This window comes from Akebia trifoliata, chromosome 5, assembly GCF_017979445.1.
Source record: "Akebia trifoliata isolate Shusen 1 chromosome 5, ASM1797944v1, whole genome shotgun sequence".
In the NCBI taxonomy this organism is placed as follows: domain Eukaryota; kingdom Viridiplantae; phylum Streptophyta; class Magnoliopsida; order Ranunculales; family Lardizabalaceae; genus Akebia; species Akebia trifoliata.
The window spans coordinates 34,822,121-34,839,828 of NC_141379.1; the positions used below are offsets into that span (position 1 = coordinate 34,822,121).

General features: G+C 32.6%; 2 protein-coding genes across 2 annotated transcripts; both read right to left on the reverse strand.

Annotated features, from left to right (window-relative positions):
* Nucleotides 1–504: 504 nt before the first annotated feature.
* Nucleotides 505–5,924, reverse strand: HCF107 (high chlorophyll fluorescent 107). Its single transcript, XM_086444234.1, has 8 exons — nucleotides 5,344–5,924; nucleotides 5,112–5,255; nucleotides 4,279–4,584; nucleotides 4,076–4,135; nucleotides 3,273–3,518; nucleotides 2,836–2,946; nucleotides 2,036–2,212; nucleotides 505–1,235 (listed from the first exon to the last, which is right to left on the reverse strand). Exons 1-8 carry the CDS (start codon nucleotides 5,875–5,877, stop codon nucleotides 822–824), a joined length of 1,992 nt encoding a protein of 663 aa, XP_086300360.1. The 5' UTR covers nucleotides 5,878–5,924; the 3' UTR covers nucleotides 505–821.
* A 1,120-nt stretch (nucleotides 5,925–7,044) lies between these two features.
* Nucleotides 7,045–12,730, reverse strand: LOC147402541 (heme binding protein). The gene is made up of 8 exons (XM_086444236.1): nucleotides 12,346–12,730; nucleotides 12,117–12,184; nucleotides 10,565–10,631; nucleotides 10,292–10,446; nucleotides 10,133–10,203; nucleotides 9,543–9,611; nucleotides 8,271–8,371; nucleotides 7,045–7,526 (listed from the first exon to the last, which is right to left on the reverse strand). The coding sequence occupies exons 1-8, from the start codon at nucleotides 12,589–12,591 to the stop codon at nucleotides 7,233–7,235; spliced, it is 1,071 nt and encodes a 356-aa protein (XP_086300362.1). The 5' UTR covers nucleotides 12,592–12,730; the 3' UTR covers nucleotides 7,045–7,232.
* Nucleotides 12,731–17,708: the final 4,978 nt, after the last annotated feature.

The following is a 17,708-nucleotide window of genomic DNA, read 5'->3' on the forward strand; positions in this document are numbered from 1 at the left end:
CAATGTAGTCAATTTAGCTTCTCGAAGCAATTCCAAATTTTCTATTTTTATTTTCCATCTTTCGTATACCGTTAAATGTAAATACTAGAAGCTAATCATGCTCAACAAAAGGCTAATTACAGAAAATAAAAAGCAGGAGCTCAGGACAAAGTGGAATAGAGGAACAAAATTTGCTTAGCCTACCTCAAATTTTTTTTTTTTTTTTTTTTTACAGATAATGGAAAGGAAGAAATACAAAAAAGATGGATGGTTGAGATGACCAACCCAAGAAAAGAAAATACAAACAAGAAACATACAACAACTACTCAGAAATATTATAAATACTATCCCAACGGATTAAGAAATCCTCAAAGAATACCCCTTTTATTGAAGAACTTACACCAGAAAAAGAGAAAAAAAAATTGGTTTGATCCAAAAACGATGAAGCATTGAAAAAAAAATGATGAACATTGTGCTATGGTTTGATCCAAAAATATAGTTATAATGAACTAGGAATGATTGGTGTGATATATAAAATATAAATAGGACATTAGAAAGAAAAAAATATTTACATGCTAAAGTCCCTTTTGATACTTCAATTACAAATTAAAATTTCAGTTGAACCAATGTACCTTGTTATCAGCATAACGCTAATGGATGAAAACATGGACAACCAATTTGCTCTGCCATCCTTGTGAACTTGAAGAAATTTTGCAAACCAGTTTTAAAGTTTCTCTTGCTCCATTTCGCCAGAAATATAGTAAGTAATTCATTTGTGAACTATGTATTTTGAACCTAAGGATTGTATTGCAAACATGTTCCCTAATTAGAACCAATCAAGCTCAGGGTCGATTCAATGTCATGGAAGTTCTGTTTTTGGGTCTCCATATGCTTCTAGAAGATCTAATTTTCTTGGGCTCTATCATCCCAATTGTTTCCATCTGGACGTCCAGTTTCGATGCATCAAGAGATAACTTTTTTCTGATAAAAGCATCCAAATCAAAATCGCTCGAAGTGGAACCAGGTCCTTCTTCTCCACGTTCCTTGTTATTTCCAACGAGAGGATCCAGAGGAGTACCCACCAGTTTTTCATTGCCGCTGTTGCTATTAGTTTCTGTTGTGTTTTTCAAAGCATCTTGTTTCTTAAAATATGAGTTTTGATCAAAGTTCAATAGTCTCTTTATGCTGTCGAGAGCAGGATCGATGATGTCTAGGAACCCCATAACCCACGAAGCATCGTCTACAACTTCAGTACGCTGTGCATGTATCAAGGAGAGTTAAATTAGTATGATATAAGGCCTTTTATTACACCAAGGAAAACATAAGGCCTCCATCTTATTAATCTCAAAGAGAAGCATAAATTGTACACATAATGTAGGATATATTATGATGAACATGCGATTTCAAATATGGGAAAAGAAAGATAACCACCAGAATCACATGTGACCATGAATGGGTTTTAAGCTAACATGAGCTCTTAAACCACCCAGGACATGATTCCTGCTTATGTCACTTTGGATAGAAGAAAAAAATGTAAGCACGCAACCAATCTTGAAGCTTTTCAGCATCCACTGAGATTATATTCCTATTGCTACAACTATACGAGCTATTCAGCCTCGAGTGAGTTTTATATGCACGGAAACTACTTGAAGGTAATAGGAAATCGGCGGCTATTATTGCATTTTAACACAATATTAAAAATATTTTGTTCATTGTTGTTTTCAATGTTTGTATTAGGGTGGATATCTTTCTTTCATCCTTGATTGATTTTTTTCCTTTATAGGGGGGAATTTGGCAGTATTTTGGCCATTTTCCCCCTGTTTATAAAGATAAACCGCAAAATATATGTCTACTGTCATGAAAAGTTCAAACAGAAACATTATTTTAGGGAGCGATTCATCAAATCTTTATAATTATTTGCATGCCTGCATATGTAATGCGAAAACAAACAGAAGTGCAAAGAGAGTGAACAATGTTTTTCTACTATTAGTTATCTTTAAAAATAAAGGACCTCGGATAAGAAAGAGAGATTGTGTCAGCCATGAACGTTACTTACCTGCTGAAAATAAAGATTCCGGATTTCCTCAGCACGTACAGCATTTCCTTGCCCCTCTTCCATTGATGCCCATGTCATCCATGTTACATAGCTCTGAGAATTTATGTTCAGTGAAGATCTAAATAATCTCCGAGCTGCAGATAGATTACCAATTCTCTGTTCTAAAACACCCCAAGCCTGGAAATGCCGATAGTTATAGTTGACATAAAGCATCCAAGTTGCAAATTAATAGTATAGTGGAATAAATTGCTAGAAACCTGTGACAAGGACCTTCATTATTACAAAAGCAGCCTAATTTAATATACTGAACCAATTTCATTATTTTTGGTGTCAATAAAGGGGGAAAAAAGGGAAATGTCTTCCTATAAATGGGCTGGAGAATTGCAATCCATCAGCAGTTGTCAAAGAGTAAGAAGCATAATATTATAACTACTGAACTCAAAAGTTCAAATAAGCCATTACCACAAGCAAATGCACTGGAAAGTTCAAAGTTCAGTGTATTAAAGCAGGACTACAAATAAACTTCTATGAGAACTATTTCCTACACATATACGAACTCCATTGTCAGTTCATGGCATCTTCACATTCTTGTTGATCAAGATTAAATTATTTCCACGTATAGCCTTTTCACTTTTTTATTGGTCTTGTTTTCCAAGGATTTGTATTCGTATGAGATATCAAAGTATAAAATGGAAATATGATGTAAAAGGGAGAGAAAATAAATACTTGTGATACCCCACACTTCAGAACCTTCAAGGAATAAAAATCATTGGGAAACCATCAAATAAAACCGGCAATACCTGAAGGCAACGGGCAGCACTTTCACTAGTTGAGTTAATTGATAGTGCTCTTTGGTAGAGCTGCCTTGCTGTGGAAATATTTCCTTCCTTCCACTCCATCCATCCCCAAGCCTGAACCAGCCCAGTCTTACAATCAGTTTATGGTGGATCCAAAAACAATGAAACCCCTAAAACCGAATTAAAATAGATGAACTAAGGATGAATGGCATCTAGACAGGCATTCTTGCTGTTGCGATCATGATTCACAGATCAACCAAAAGTCGAATATTGTTTGCACTATTAAATCATATAATTACTAAATGATTTTCTGAAAACATCATCATCGTCTTAAATACTGGATTTGGCACCTAGATGAATAAACTAAAAAGGGGCAATTAATCAAGTTTGACTACTGTATGAAAGGAGAGATTTATGCATTGTGTGGGGAAATCACTTACAGTCCATACTGCTTGGTGTCTTGGATCCAGTTCAGATGCTCTCCTGAATAATACTCGAGCAAGATTTGCAGTTGAATATTTGTATTCCAATAAAGCAAGAGACTGAAGGAGAACAGGATCTCTAGGATTAAGTGCATGGCCTATCTTTAAAAGTTTTCTTCCCTTGTCACTATCACCCATATTGGCCTCAAATATTCCCCATACATGCCATGCAAACCTGTTCTTGGGACTAGCCTGGACTGCTTTCTGCACAATAATAACAAAAATGCTGAAATAATATAAACACGATAAAGAAAGAGGGCTGCTATTGACACCCCAACTTTTTGTTATTACACCCCAATTCCTCAACTTATTTATCATACCCCAATTGGTGTCTTTACACACTGTTCAAACATTATAAAGGTTTGGCTCAAATTATTATCTCAACATTACAACACTCGTTCAAACAATTTCAGTAGTTACTTAAAGCTATGATTAGGCTGATATAAAATCCTAAATCAAAAAAACAGAAATCTAACCAAAAAAATAAAATAAGAGAGCTTCTTTTGGTGCCCCAACTTTTACTTTTTTTTTTTTTTTTTAATTGGGTTGTAATAAGTAAAAGTTGGGATGCCAATAGCAGATCTCTAAAGAAATAATGTGATGGAAAGAAAAGAAAATGCATTTCCATCTATCAACTGAGGTATCTCAAAAAATAATTTTCTATAAGCTCAAACTGCTCTTTTCCTTTGCTCCTCATTATTCATTCATGTACTAAAATATAATAGGATTGGTGATGCATGATCGAGGAAGCAAAATGTCACCTCAAATAATTTCCTAGCAGCAATGTTGTTCTCCTGCTGCATCTCTACTTGTGCCCATGCCTGTCAAGACAAAGTACAAGATATCAAGAAAAGCCTTGAATATAACCATACCCTTGACTTATCGGGGGAAAAAAAAAAAACCTTGAGACAGAAAGGCAGACCTATTACAAGAAAGCTTACAAAAATGAACTAGTAAGACTTACGAGCCAACTGGCACAGCTTTTGGGATTAAACTTAGTGGCCTGCTTGAATAAGTAGCGAGCCTGCTCGATACGATTTGCTTTAGCTTCAAGTAAGGCAAGTGTTTGATATATATACTCATTCCCACCACAATATTTAAGAGCTTTACCAAGAAGATTCCTAGCCTTCTTGATATTTCCTTGTTTTAACTCCAAAACTGCCCATCCATGCCAGGCTGCAATGTGTCTCTTATCAGCAACTGTAGCAGCATCAAATAACTCTCTTGCCCTCCTTATATTTCCCATCTTATTTTCCAAAACAGCCCAACACTGTACACCAAAGAATACATTTCGAAGCATTATATAAACAAAGGTAGAGAAAAAACACAGTTCACTAAATTTAACTTAACTACTTTCAATAGTATTGAAATAACTTTTCTTTCTTATCTAAGAATAATATCTAGAAGATGCTCCAAGTGTGTGCCTGGTCAGACATAGCTGTATGGATCAATTAAGATCAATCTTTTTCCTCATAATTCAGTGCAACTAAGTACCTATCTCACCTAAGTCATTTGAAGTGCTAAGAGGATGTTGTACGACAAAAGACACTGACTGCAAATTAGATTCAAAAGAACTACCTGTTGTTATCTCTGGTTTTGATATGGTGTAAACATTATCATTTACTAAATAACATAAATCCCTATTACATATTCACTAGTTTCTTTGCATTATTTAATAGTTTGAGATCTTATTTCAATAATTACGGAAACATACTGATCTTTAATAGAAAAAAACAAGATTTTACAAACTCTTGCATAAATAATTCAAAGCCCCTATGAAATATTCATTAGGCTAACCTGCCAAATGTAGGCATTTTCCCCTTGTGTTGCCTGGCAGCCTCTTTCATACGCTGCTCTAGCTTCAGTAGTTTTCGATTGCTTACTCAAAATCTTCCCGAGAGCTACATATGCTCGCCCATCTTCGGACCAATACAATATACACTGAAATATTAGAAAATTCTCTATCATCAGTAATTAACTTAACAATATAAAATTTTGGGAAATTTAAAAATTTTATACTCTAACAAACCTTCTGAAGGATTTCATTTGCTTCCTCGAATCGATAATTCCTTGCAAGTACCTTCGCCCGATACAACCCCAGCTCCAAATTCACCCCAAGTGGCTTCTCCTTGGAACTCAATTCCACTCTCTCTGGCTCAAAGATCGTCATTTTCTTCGCAAACTTTGAAAGTCCCGCATCGATCACTGAAGAAGATGATGACCGCTCCTCCTCGACATCTTCTACCTCACTGTTCTCACTCAAAGAACCATCATTTTTTTCTCCCGAAAACTCCATTACAGGTCTACGAACTGTAAGCAATCCCTCATTCGATTCTTCTCCAGATTTAGTTCTTTCATCTTTTTCTTCCTCATCTGAATCGAAACAGAGGAGCTTTTCATCAAGAGGTGGAGCAGATTCTCTTGAGGAATGAGAGATTTTGAGAGGAGAAGAGAATTGAAGGGTTTCGATTGGGATCTTGAAGTGGAATCTGGAGTGATTAGGGTTTGGAGATGGAGAAAAAAGAGGAAATTGGGGTTTGGTTGAAGGAGAGAAGATCTGCATCTCCTACTTGAAGCTCACTCTTTTAACGGATAAAACTGTACGTATTACATGGAAATGTCTAGGCGGGCGTTTCAGACTTGAGAGGTGAAGAGTGGAGTATAATTACCTAATTACCCCTGTAATCATGTGGAATAATTAACGTGGCCTAAAATGCCAATAAAGATTTTCTATTTGGCTTTCTCTTAAATAATTAAGAGTAATTGAAGATTTAATGAAAATATATTGATCAATACAAATTAGTTAATTAATTATGATTTATTTTTAATCACCGAATTTTTCGTTACATCCCCTCACGATTTTTTTTTTTAATTTTCGTAAAAAAATTGACGAATTTTGTGATTCAATTTTATAAAAGTTTCGGATATAAAGGTCGTTCACCTAAAAATGAGGGGCATTTCAGTAATTGCAAAGCACAAGCGTCGCTGGTCTAAGATCAGCCACGTCGCTATTTTTCTATAGGTGCCAGGTGAGCTAGAACCTACAATCCGGATTTGGGAAGAAAATATCTTTACGATATGTGGCTTCATTTCATTGGTCAATAGAAGTTAGTTTGATAGAATTACAATTCACGACAGTTGATTGGTAACAGTGTTCGTCGCTTGATTAGAAATCATATATAATTAAAGGGAGCTTCTATTAACACACCAACTTTTATTTATAACACACCAATCTATATATTAAAATTCAAATCAGTTTAATTTCAAAAAGATTGGCGTGTTAGTAGTTCAAGTTGGTGTATTAATAGAAGTTCTCTAAACCAACATTGTTATTCCACACCATTGCAAGTTGGATAAATTTGCAAGACAATCTCTTTGGACAAGAAAGAAATCAGTATTACAATATTTCAAATTATCTACTGCTAACATCACTGCAGCTCAATATTTTAACTTGCTTGGATTGTAGAAATAATAATTTGCAAAATCCCTGAAAATAGGTAATGATGATGTGTACAATTGTTTGGAAAAAAAAATGTTTGGTAAGGAAAATCATTTTCCCAAGAAAATAGCTCTAATAAAATGGATTTACCAAGAAGTGTTTGCTTATTGCATAGTTTTATGAGTGAAAATTGGGTTCAGCTGGAAATTCGCAAGCAAGCAAAGCTCCATTTGGTTAACAACTATTCAACTATTACAAAGTCAATTATCAATCATCGACAAAAACTGAAAATAATATCACCAATGAAAAGAAGCGGTTTAGCGTAATTGAATAACTCAAGGACTTACAACAGAAAGCTAAAATACCATTTGGGAATTAATGATGCACGAAGAAATAAAAAAGAAATACATGAAGTTGCAGAAGAAGCCTGAGAAATAAATCTCAAATTAACATACAAAACCGTTCTCCAAATGAAATTTCTAAAGATGGTCCACAGGTGTAAAAGGGAGAGACTTGGTTTTGGAAACCCAATACCCTACAAAAACAGATATGCAGAAGGCGACAACAGATAAAAGAAGGGAGAATGCACTCGCAGCATCCCAAGAACCTCTAGAAGCGACATTGGTGAGAACCGAACTGCCAAAAGAAATATCCATTGGGATCCAATCACAGTTAGCAGAATAGTGTCCAGAACCATGCCATGGATTCCCATCAACGGGGTACCAAAAAGCCACTGCAACATTGCTTGGTCGACCAATTGTGAATTGAACGTCCTGCGTACCCATGAAGTTGATTTATATGTTTTAGTTCATTAAAAATGATCCATTAATGAGGAAACAAAGTTTGGGGTGCAGCCCAATTCAAAAAAACAAAAAAAAAAAACATAGAGAGCTGCTATTGGCACCCCAACTTTTACTTATTACAACCCAGTTTCATAAATTATTTATCACCCCCTAATTAAAGATTAAAACATTACAAAAATTTGGTTCGAGTTACTTCCTCAACATTGCAAAGCATTATAACACATTCAAACAACTTCAACAGTAGAGAGAGAAAGAAAGAGAGATTCTATTGGCACCCCAACTTTTACTTATTCTCAGCCATGGACTTTTTTTTTTATACTTTAATTGGAGTGTAATAAGTTAAATGTGGGGGTGCCAATAGTAGCTCTCAAAACATATTATCCTCATTGTCCACTCAAGAGACATGGAAAAGGATTTAATCAAAAAACACCAATTGGCAGAAAGTTGGATGGGAGATGGGAGATTGGAGGATGGAGTGGTTCATTTTAGAAGACCAGAAGCTACTGTTAAGGATTCTTATGGGTTCCAACAATCCACCGTAAGCTACTAAAAGTGCAATGTGGCGGTTGCATGGTAAGCACCGTAGATTAGATGACACATGGTGTTGGAATCAGCAAGATTGAGAGATACCAAGTCCGGACTCCAAATAAGAATTAATTAATTGTGTTTCCAAGGAAGTTAAAGAGTGAAATAAAGCAGTAGTAGAAAATTAACCTGTTGAAGACGATCCATGGTTCTCAAAGGCCTTGAGAATTCAAAATAATATGTACCCTTTTGACCCACTGATGCATACGGGCTGTCTACCTCCACAAAACCTGCCAGAGAAAAAGTTGCAAAAAATAAAATAAGACATTGAAATTGCAGGCTAGTAACATATTCCAGTAGAAAATCTCCCAAATTTAGTAGTAATAAGTTTCATTGGTATAAAGAGAACCGTGAGAAGTGTGAAATCTAAAGAAGAGAACGGAAGCTATGACACTGTAATTATAAAGAAAAATGCAAATAATAATTTCAAGAAACACACAAATCATTAAAGTCTTATTATCCCAAAAGTTTGGGGTTGGCTGGCTGAATGAATATTGTTCCTCCATTCAATTATATCTACAGTTATGTCCTCTGTTAATTCAAGTGTCACTGTGGTCTTCCTGCCACTCTTTCTACAATCTTCAACTTGCATTTTACATCTAATGGAAACTGTATTTGGATTACGCTGCACGTGACCAAACCATCTCAATCAACTTTTCTTTGCTAATCACCCTTCATTTCTAATTTAAGGCTGCTAAATTTCACAAATGCCTTCATATCTAATTTTATCTTTCTTAAGTCTTCTTATTTCTCCATTTCAACATCCTCATCTTTGCTACACTCAATTGTGAACATGTTGTTTCTCACTGCTCAACATTGAGCTCCATAATACACATGGACAGTCTTTCTGCTATCTTATAAATTTTCCTTCTAATGGGGATTGTGATCTAACACTATGTCAACACAATATACACCTATCAAGAAGGAAAAAAACATACACACACACACTATCATTCAACCCCCCAAAGTTTTAATTTTGTGTTACTCCCTCTGGTCTCATCAACTAACACTATGTCAACATAATATACACCTATCAAGAAGGAAAACACAAACACACACACACACACACACACAATAAAATAATAGATAAAAAACAAATACTAGTTAGTATAAGGAAATTAATATTGCTTAAGAATCTATAACATAAAGAAATAATTTGGTGCCTGGAATATTGTCCATTGAGCCAGTGGATTCCCTTGCATGTTCTATCAAACCAATTATAAACTGTTGAACAAATTGTTTTCTACCCATAAACCTTGGATGGTTAAGGACTTAAGGTTGCCCAACCAGTTTGGTTTTGGGCCATTTTCCACCAGCTGAACTGTCCAAATTAGATATCCCTCTTGTGGAGATTGGCTAAGAAGAGTTAAAAATCAAAAATAAAAAGTAAAAGGTGGCTACCTGAGTGAACAGATAGGCTATCGTGCCACCAGGCTCCTTTCCAGTTATTCTGTGCACTAGAATCATTTCCTGAAAAAACATAAACAAAAATAAAATAAAATAAGAGGAAAATAATAACACGGTATGAGGCAAAATCCTTTTGAAAGAAAAAGATGACTGCTCACCAACTCAATACTACAATACATGACATACTATTCGATAGTGCAATCCATCAGGAAGTTCATATTCTAAATTTTATACGTGTCAAAGATACCCAAAGTTCCAAACCAGTTAAAGAGTACTCAAAACATTTAAAAGAAATATTGTCCTTCAGAAATAAATAAAGTGTTCGAGTATATAATCTGACATAGAGTCTTCTTCCCAACTCTTCGATGATTTCTGGTCATCTAATACTGTATCTGAAAGTAGTGCAATTCAAGAATTTTCTAGGGATTTCATTCTCAGTTACAGAGATGAATAAATCCGAAGTCTGCCCCAAGGCATCATTGAACCTCATATTTGTAAAATCCCATAGTACTGACCTTGCAATCTCAACTGTGCGTGGATTTTATAGTTCAATTTTGGCATAGAAAGTTTTAAAAGTTGAATACCTGATGGACTCATACCATCGAGGTATCGACAATGTGGATTCCAAGAGTAGAGATCAACCAAATGGCCAAACCTACACAAATAAATGCCAAAGAAATAGAACAATAAGACCAACTACTCAAATTGCATTTAATAAGAAAGGTAATTGTACACTATATTACCTGTCTCCGCCATTTCCGTCTCTATTATCTATAGGATTGCCACCGTAGAGCCGTCCTGGAACAGCATTTCCAATTGAGAAGTGCATAATGTCAACCTCATGTCCCCGACAAGTCTTGCTGGTGCATGTATCTGGGGACTCCTTACACCCACCCATCTTGTGAAATAGTGGTTTCTTAGTTCTTATTACAAAAATTGGGGGAAAAGAAAGTACAAAGAAACCCAAAAGGTTCTATAGAACTTTAAGACAGTAAGAAATCTATTCTAATACTTACATTATGATAGGAGGCATTCTCGCCAACTTGAAACATGAGAGAAACTGATGGGCATTTGTTATTGTTACTGCATTGTAAACAAACAGACACAATTCAACTTTATACTAAGACTTGAGCATGCAAAGGAAACCCACCTGTTTTTTCTTTTTTCCTTTTTTTCTTTTCTAAGTACGATAAATGAAAGGATGCTCTTTCCCTCCAATGGTTTGTTGCTGACCTTGTAACTTAAGCCTCTCCTATAAAATATTTTGTTTAGCATGGTTTTGTAGTTGTAACCTCTTTTTTGGTTCACATTGCAGTTCTCTAGAAGGTCCATAAGGAAAACTTTATAGGCCAATATATATTTTCCAGATAACTAAAAGTTACAAACCCTATGGACCCTTAATTTTCTACCTATTAGGTTGATTTTGTTATTTTTTGGCTAGTATAATACTAAGATATACATGTGAAGCAAGTCAGCGCAATTTTAAAATTTTAATTTCTATTTACTTGAAGTCACCCTAGTTTTGACACTCTTACAACTTTACTAGTACTCTTCATGGGATTTAATATAAGATAATTCAATTGACACGAAGTTGGGACCATTATCATCCATGGTTTTTAAACTCGGTTTCACATCTTGTCTCGTTTAGCCCCGATACCGAGTTAACTCAGACAATACGTCTTGTCTCGTCTCATTCGAGTTGCCTCGTTCGGCATTGAGACAATGGTTTTTAACCATTTAAAAAATCTGAAAATATTTCAAAAAATTCATAAATGATTCCTATTAAAAAATGAGGCAAAAAAAAAACATAAAATTAAAAAAAAATCACAATATACCTATCAAAATAAATAAATTAAATATTTACATTGTTACATATGTTTCATCTTCTTCATCCGATTCGTCTTGAATTGGATGAAGAAGATGAAGTTTTCCCCCAAAATCTTTTTTTTTTTTTTTTGTTCACTTGGTTGAGAAGATGAAGAAAAATCGATTTGGGTGAAAGAATATAGGGTTGAGAACGTTTAACTCGTTTGTCTTGCGATTTATTCATTGATGTTAGCTATCGCTTGTCTTGGACGAGATTTTACAAAATCTCGTCCAAAACGTCTCACTTATCTCACAATACGTGGACGCCTCAAATAGGTTTGTGAGTTGGTCTCGTTCAGCCTAGATACCGAGTTAACTCAGAAAATACATCTCGGTCTCAGACGAGTTTTAAAACCATGCTATCATCTACGTCTCATCCCAAATATTAGGGGTGGGCAATCAAAGTTAAGACGATTCCACAAAATCAATTATGAAAGCATAGAACTGCCGAATGGATCAGAAAAAAATATGATAATTTTGAGTTCATTATCCAAGATTAAATTATTTTTAAAATAAATTTAAGCATACCACCCCCCACCCACAGGGCTAACATTACTAAAGCAGTGATCTGAATTCCATTAAACTTCAACTCCATCCATTAAAACTAAAAATGCCACATTTCTTTCCTAAAAATCTAATCTTGTTTCCAAATTATGAAAATTAAACTTGTAATTTTACCTTTAAACAATAATTCTCACTTACCCTTTAGAATACACATACTCTCCATCAACTTGCAACAGGAAGAAGACATCATGCCCATCGTGCAAAGCCTGACAACAAATAAACTCACTAAACATTCAAAAATAAAATCCAACAACTTAAAATCGAAAATATTCAAAGAAAATATTTTTTTAAAAAAAAACATATGAAGTAAAATAAAATAAAATAAAAGAAAGCAAACAACCTGAAAACACGAACGAATCTAACATACCTTAACGGTCATCTTCCCACCTTTATACGCATCATCCTCGTGTGGGTCCAAAGCAGGAAGGAGAGAAAACTCAAACCCATCAATATCGTTCCAATCCTCAGCGTGGCCATCAAGGGTTACGATTCCAGGCTTGAAATTAGCTTCGATTCGAGCTTCAGATTTCGAATTGCAGCTCCATACACCTCCCTCATTGTGGGAGCTCACGGATCCAATTAAGATAAAGAACACTAACAGGAATCGAAGCATGATTAGGGACGATATATTGAGGAGAAGTTCACGATAAAATGGGAGGTCGGTTTTGTACAGTTCGGTCTATGTTTCCTTCTGACGGGACGACAATGAGCTTTCGATGCGAATGAAGCCGCCATGGGCGACCATTCTAATCAAACCAAAATTATTTATTTTTTCTCATTTTGGTGTAATTATAATTTAAATTACTGTTTTGCCCTTTATATGTTTTTAGTTTAAAGGCAAGGAAGGAACTGATGGCGTTTATATTACAAAAGTATGCAAAAGTGAAAAAAATATATATTTTGCTTAAAGAAAAGTCAACGCTATATTACGGTTCATTAGGTGATCCGATTTTATTGCAAAATCCGATCCGATCACCTATTCAGTTCGGTTCTCAAAGCATTACCATCAAAACACATCTTTGCTGGGGAAAGTATATATTTAAAAATAAATAAATAAACTATTTAAATAAATGTTCATCAAAGAAGTACTAAGTTTTTAAAATTTAAAAATAAAATAAAATAAAATAAATCGGCACTTGAAGTGATGAATCTTTTTTCTTTAAAAAAAATTTAATTTTAACGACTTCAAGAAATGTAAAAAAAGTATGGATTTTTTATTTTAAAAAATCGCCACTTTTAACTGTTGAACAGACCATTGGAGCTTTATATATGTGTGCGTATCATCATATTTCTCTCACAATTCTTTCATTATTTTTCACAATTTTCATTGTAATTATTAATTTCTCTTGTAATTTTATTGTTATTATCTTACAATTTTTCATAATTTAATTGAATCGAAGACGCCTTCAACAACAATTATTTGTCGATATGAAGATTACGTTGAAGGCATCACATATGTTGGTAGAAATATACGATTTTTATCGATTTCATCACAGATTACATATTAGGAATTACAAGTCCTCGTTCTTTCGATTTGCAATATTCAATTATACTTTTTTATAAGGTTGGTTATCAAATTGGATAATGAAAATTTTTAATTGATATTTTTGACTAAGGAATTTGGAAATATATATTAAATAGTAATCAAAATTCTCAAAGTACAATTATTTTTGTTGTAAGACCTTTTGTAAATTGTTCCCAAAGTCTTAAGTTCAAATCCCTTGAACTCATTCTTAATACTAACTTCTAAATACTAATTGTTAACCCCTAACCCCACAAAGCAAAAAAAAAAAAAAAAAGTGTGATACAATATAAACATGAAAATATTTGACGTATCAATCAAATTATGGTCAAGATGGACCTAGCTCATTGAATCAATATCTAAATATTGATATCGACTATAATATTGCATATAAAAAACTAGTTTTTTTCAAATTTGAAAATTTTTCACTTCAAGTGGTGATTTAGGTTCATTTTTGTAAATTTTCAAAACTTAATAATTTTTTATAAATATGTATTTAAATAGTGTTATATATAATTTCCCCCATCTCTGCATTCCATAAACCTCTCCTCACTCTCGCAAATACCTCTTTCTCTAACTAACTTTATTATTAACTTCTTTTTTTGGTATTATAATATAAATGTGTAACAATTAAATTTTCAAACGAATACATGTACACTTAGATGACCTGTGCCATAGGCATGGGCATCCGCTACTAAATATATATTATAAAACATGACAATTGTCTTCTCCCAATGTTTATCCCCCATAAATAACGAGGTTTCAAGCTCAATATTATATGTATCTTAAAGAATAATTTAACTTTATGTCCTTTCCTCATTTCCCTTTTCAACAATACCTCTTCAACTCTATTGTCTTATCTCTTCTATCTCATTTCAAATATAGTCAAAGTAGCCTTATTCAGTTAGTAAGGATTTCACCCACGCTAAGGATCCTTGAGCTAACCTTGTGGCATCCAAAAACATGATTAAATGCTTGAGGGTTGTACATGACCAAATTATAAGAGCTTTGAAAAAAAAAACACACACAAACACACACAAAAATACTATTACAATTTTATTTTAAATTTATATGAAAATTCGACAGTCGTTCATTTTCAAAACATTGGATCAAACCAAAAGAAATTATTTTTTGGATTTTGTTATATGAGTTTTTTTTTTTATAATGAAATTTAGATAATTGTGTTGTTGGATTGCTATAATGTGGTAATATATTTAAGCACAACCCTTAGTAAGGCTTAAAGACTTACTATGTCAGTAAGGAAAGTGCTTCACTCTCAAATAATATCCCTCTAACTAGGGATGGTGACGGGATAGGTTTAGGGCAGGTATGGGCAAAGCTTAGTTGAACCTGTTTGGTCCGATCATAATTGTTTGCCCTGAACCAATCTCTACCCCAACTCAGGTTTGGTTTTTCTAACTCATCTCCACCCCTAATAATTTTTCCAAACCTCGTGCCCTGTCCTTTTATAATGTTAATAATTAAAAGAACTATATATATTAATCGTGGCGGGTTATATCAAAATCGTTCGCTTCCCAATAATACTCTTACAACTTTATTATCTTTCCTCTGTTACCCCTTTAACCAAAAAAGGATGACCTTGTCGTAGTTACAAGCGAACTCTATTATTTATATATAAAAAAAACACATGATTATCTTCCCCTAATGTTTATCACCCATAAAGAAAGCAAATTCAATCTCACATACATCTCAAGCAACAAATTCAATTTTATTCCCTTTTCTTTCATTCATTTTTTTAGGAATACTCCTTCAACTTTATTGTATTTTCTTATCTATGCCTTTCCAATAAAGTCCTTCCTACAACTTTATTTTTTTTCCCCCCATCCCCCCCCCCCCATTTTCAAATCCTCCCCCCCCCCCCCCCCCCATTTTCAAATAATACCTCTCAAACTTGATTACACTCACCCTTTTACCCCTTTCCTAATAATATCCCTACAACCCTGATGTCTATCACCCTCTTAATTCCAAAATTCATGCATAATAGTTGTGAAAATGGATACTTGGGTATAAAATTACGATGTAATCATTAGAAGTTTTAGAATCTCAACTTCATTCTTCATTTATTTGTTATAAATCGGCGACATAAAAAAAAAATCTAAATATTGAAAATTAAGAATATTCCATTCTTCATGCATGATATTTTTTATTTTTTTGAAATGATCTTAATTACTGTTGGAAAATCTAACTATGAGAAGATGGGAGAAAGGGCAATTTGAGTATTTCAAAGACATTATAATGTGAGATGAGGTGTGTGGAATCTATTTGAATCACAACCCAAAAAAATAACATGTGTCCCAAAACCAAACTACTGCAAAACCAGATCTAAGAATCTGTTAGAAATATTCACTATAGGCAAAGGAAGATTGTAACATCTTAGCTATTAACTTGAAGGTTTGGATGGTCTAAATTGTAAATCAAAAAATAAATATTGGCATTTAATGAGATATCCACCAACACTTGTCAGAATAGAGGTCACAATGACATCCATTGACTCACCAACTCCAAAATAATTAATCAATTCAACTCAACAATTAGGGGGTGTTTGTTTACCGCTGATTTCAGCACTTAATGCTGAATGCAATTCAGCTTCAGCAATCAGCACATTTGTTTACTCCACATTTTCATCACTTATTGCTGAAAAATAAGTGAAAAGCATTAAGTGAAATTGGATCACTTAATTTTTTTGCTGAAGCAATAAGCACGGTCTTTTTCAACACGGACAAGTATACCCTTATACTTGAAATGATATTACCTCTTATGTCCTATGGATAATGCTATAAGCACCCCACAAATTAATAAGGCAACTCACACCAATATTATCTCTCTTATTTTCTCTCTCATCTACGTATTTAATAATATTAATTCAAATTAAATAAATATAATTCAAATATAAAAATAATAATATTAATTTAAATTAAATAATAATATTAATTCAAATTAAATAATAATATTAATACAAATAAAAATAATAATATTAATTCAAATAATTAAATAATAAATTAATCACATAAAAAAATAATATTAATTCAAATTAAATAATAATATTAATTCAAATAAAAAAATAATATTAATTCAAATTAAATAATAATATTAATTCAAATAAAAATAATAATATTAATTCAAATAAAATAATAATATTAATTCAAATTAAATAATAATATTAATTCAAATAAAAATAATAATATTAATTCAAATTAAATAATAATAATTTAATTAAAAAATAAATTAATTCAAATTAAATAATAATACTAATTCAAATAAAAATAATATTAATTCAAATAAAATAATAATATTAATTCAAATAAAAATAATAATATTAATTCAAATAAAAATAATAATATTAATTCAAATTAAATAATATTAATTTAATTAAAAAATAATATTAATTCAAATTAAAAAATAATATTAATTCAAATTAAATAATATTAATTTAAATTAAAAAATAATAATAATTCAAATTAAAGAGAGAAAATTTTGACCCTTAAAGGGTCGAAATTTTCTCTCTCCTCCACACATTTAAATAATATTAAATATTAAATATTTCGAAAAAATAAAAGAGGAGAGAGAAATTTCCTCTTTCCTTTTTATTTTTTTGGAATATTTAATATTTAACGAAATATTTATATTTAATATTCTCTCTCTTTAATTTGAATTAATATTATTTTTTAATTTGAATTAAAAAATTTTAAAATTTACTTTTTAAATGATGTGGAGGAGAGAGAATTTGTTCGGCTAGATTCCCAAAACGAATTTCATTAAATTTAGTATTTTTTTAATAAATAATTTTATTTTTGAATTTTATTAATAATTTCTCCTTAAACATACAATTGTTGAAAAGGGTAATATAGTCAATTTACTAGTTTTCAGCATTAAGTAACAAACAAATTTATGTGATTACAGCACTTAATTTAAATCAGTTCAGCACAATTCAGATCGGTAAACAAACAACAATTTCAGCACTTAAATTCAACGCTTATACAGTTTCAGCAATTATAAGCATTCAGCACTTATTTGTTCAGTTTAACAAACAGCACCTTAATGTGTTGACATATTTTTTAATAAAATTCAAGTGCAAACATTAATGAGGTGTGAGAACAAAATTCAAAAGTGTAGCCAGCTTACGACCTACTTGGCTTGTACATCTAGGTAAGCTATGTAGTGACACTTGTCCAAACTCGGGACTATAA

Excerpts from the sequence above, each read along its gene's own strand:
- HCF107 (XM_086444234.1), bottom strand. The coding sequence starts at position 5,877 with ATGCAGATCTTCTCTCCTTCAACCAAACCCCAATTTCCTCTTTTTTCT. Across the intron at positions 2,947-3,272 it reads GACACCAAGCAGTATGGACT|GCTTGGGGATGGATGGAGTG; the intron begins GTAAGTGATTTC and ends GGGCTGGTTCAG. Across the intron at positions 1,236-2,035 it reads GGAATCTTTATTTTCAGCAG|CGTACTGAAGTTGTAGACGA; the intron begins GTAAGTAACGTT and ends ATACATGCACAG.
- LOC147402541 (XM_086444236.1), bottom strand. The coding sequence starts at position 12,591 with ATGCTTCGATTCCTGTTAGTGTTCTTTATCTTAATTGGATCCGTGAGC. Across the intron at positions 8,372-9,542 it reads TAGCCTATCTGTTCACTCAG|GTTTTGTGGAGGTAGACAGC; the intron begins GTAGCCACCTTT and ends TTTCTCTGGCAG. Across the intron at positions 7,527-8,270 it reads CCATGGATCGTCTTCAACAG|GACGTTCAATTCACAATTGG; the intron begins GTTAATTTTCTA and ends ATGGGTACGCAG.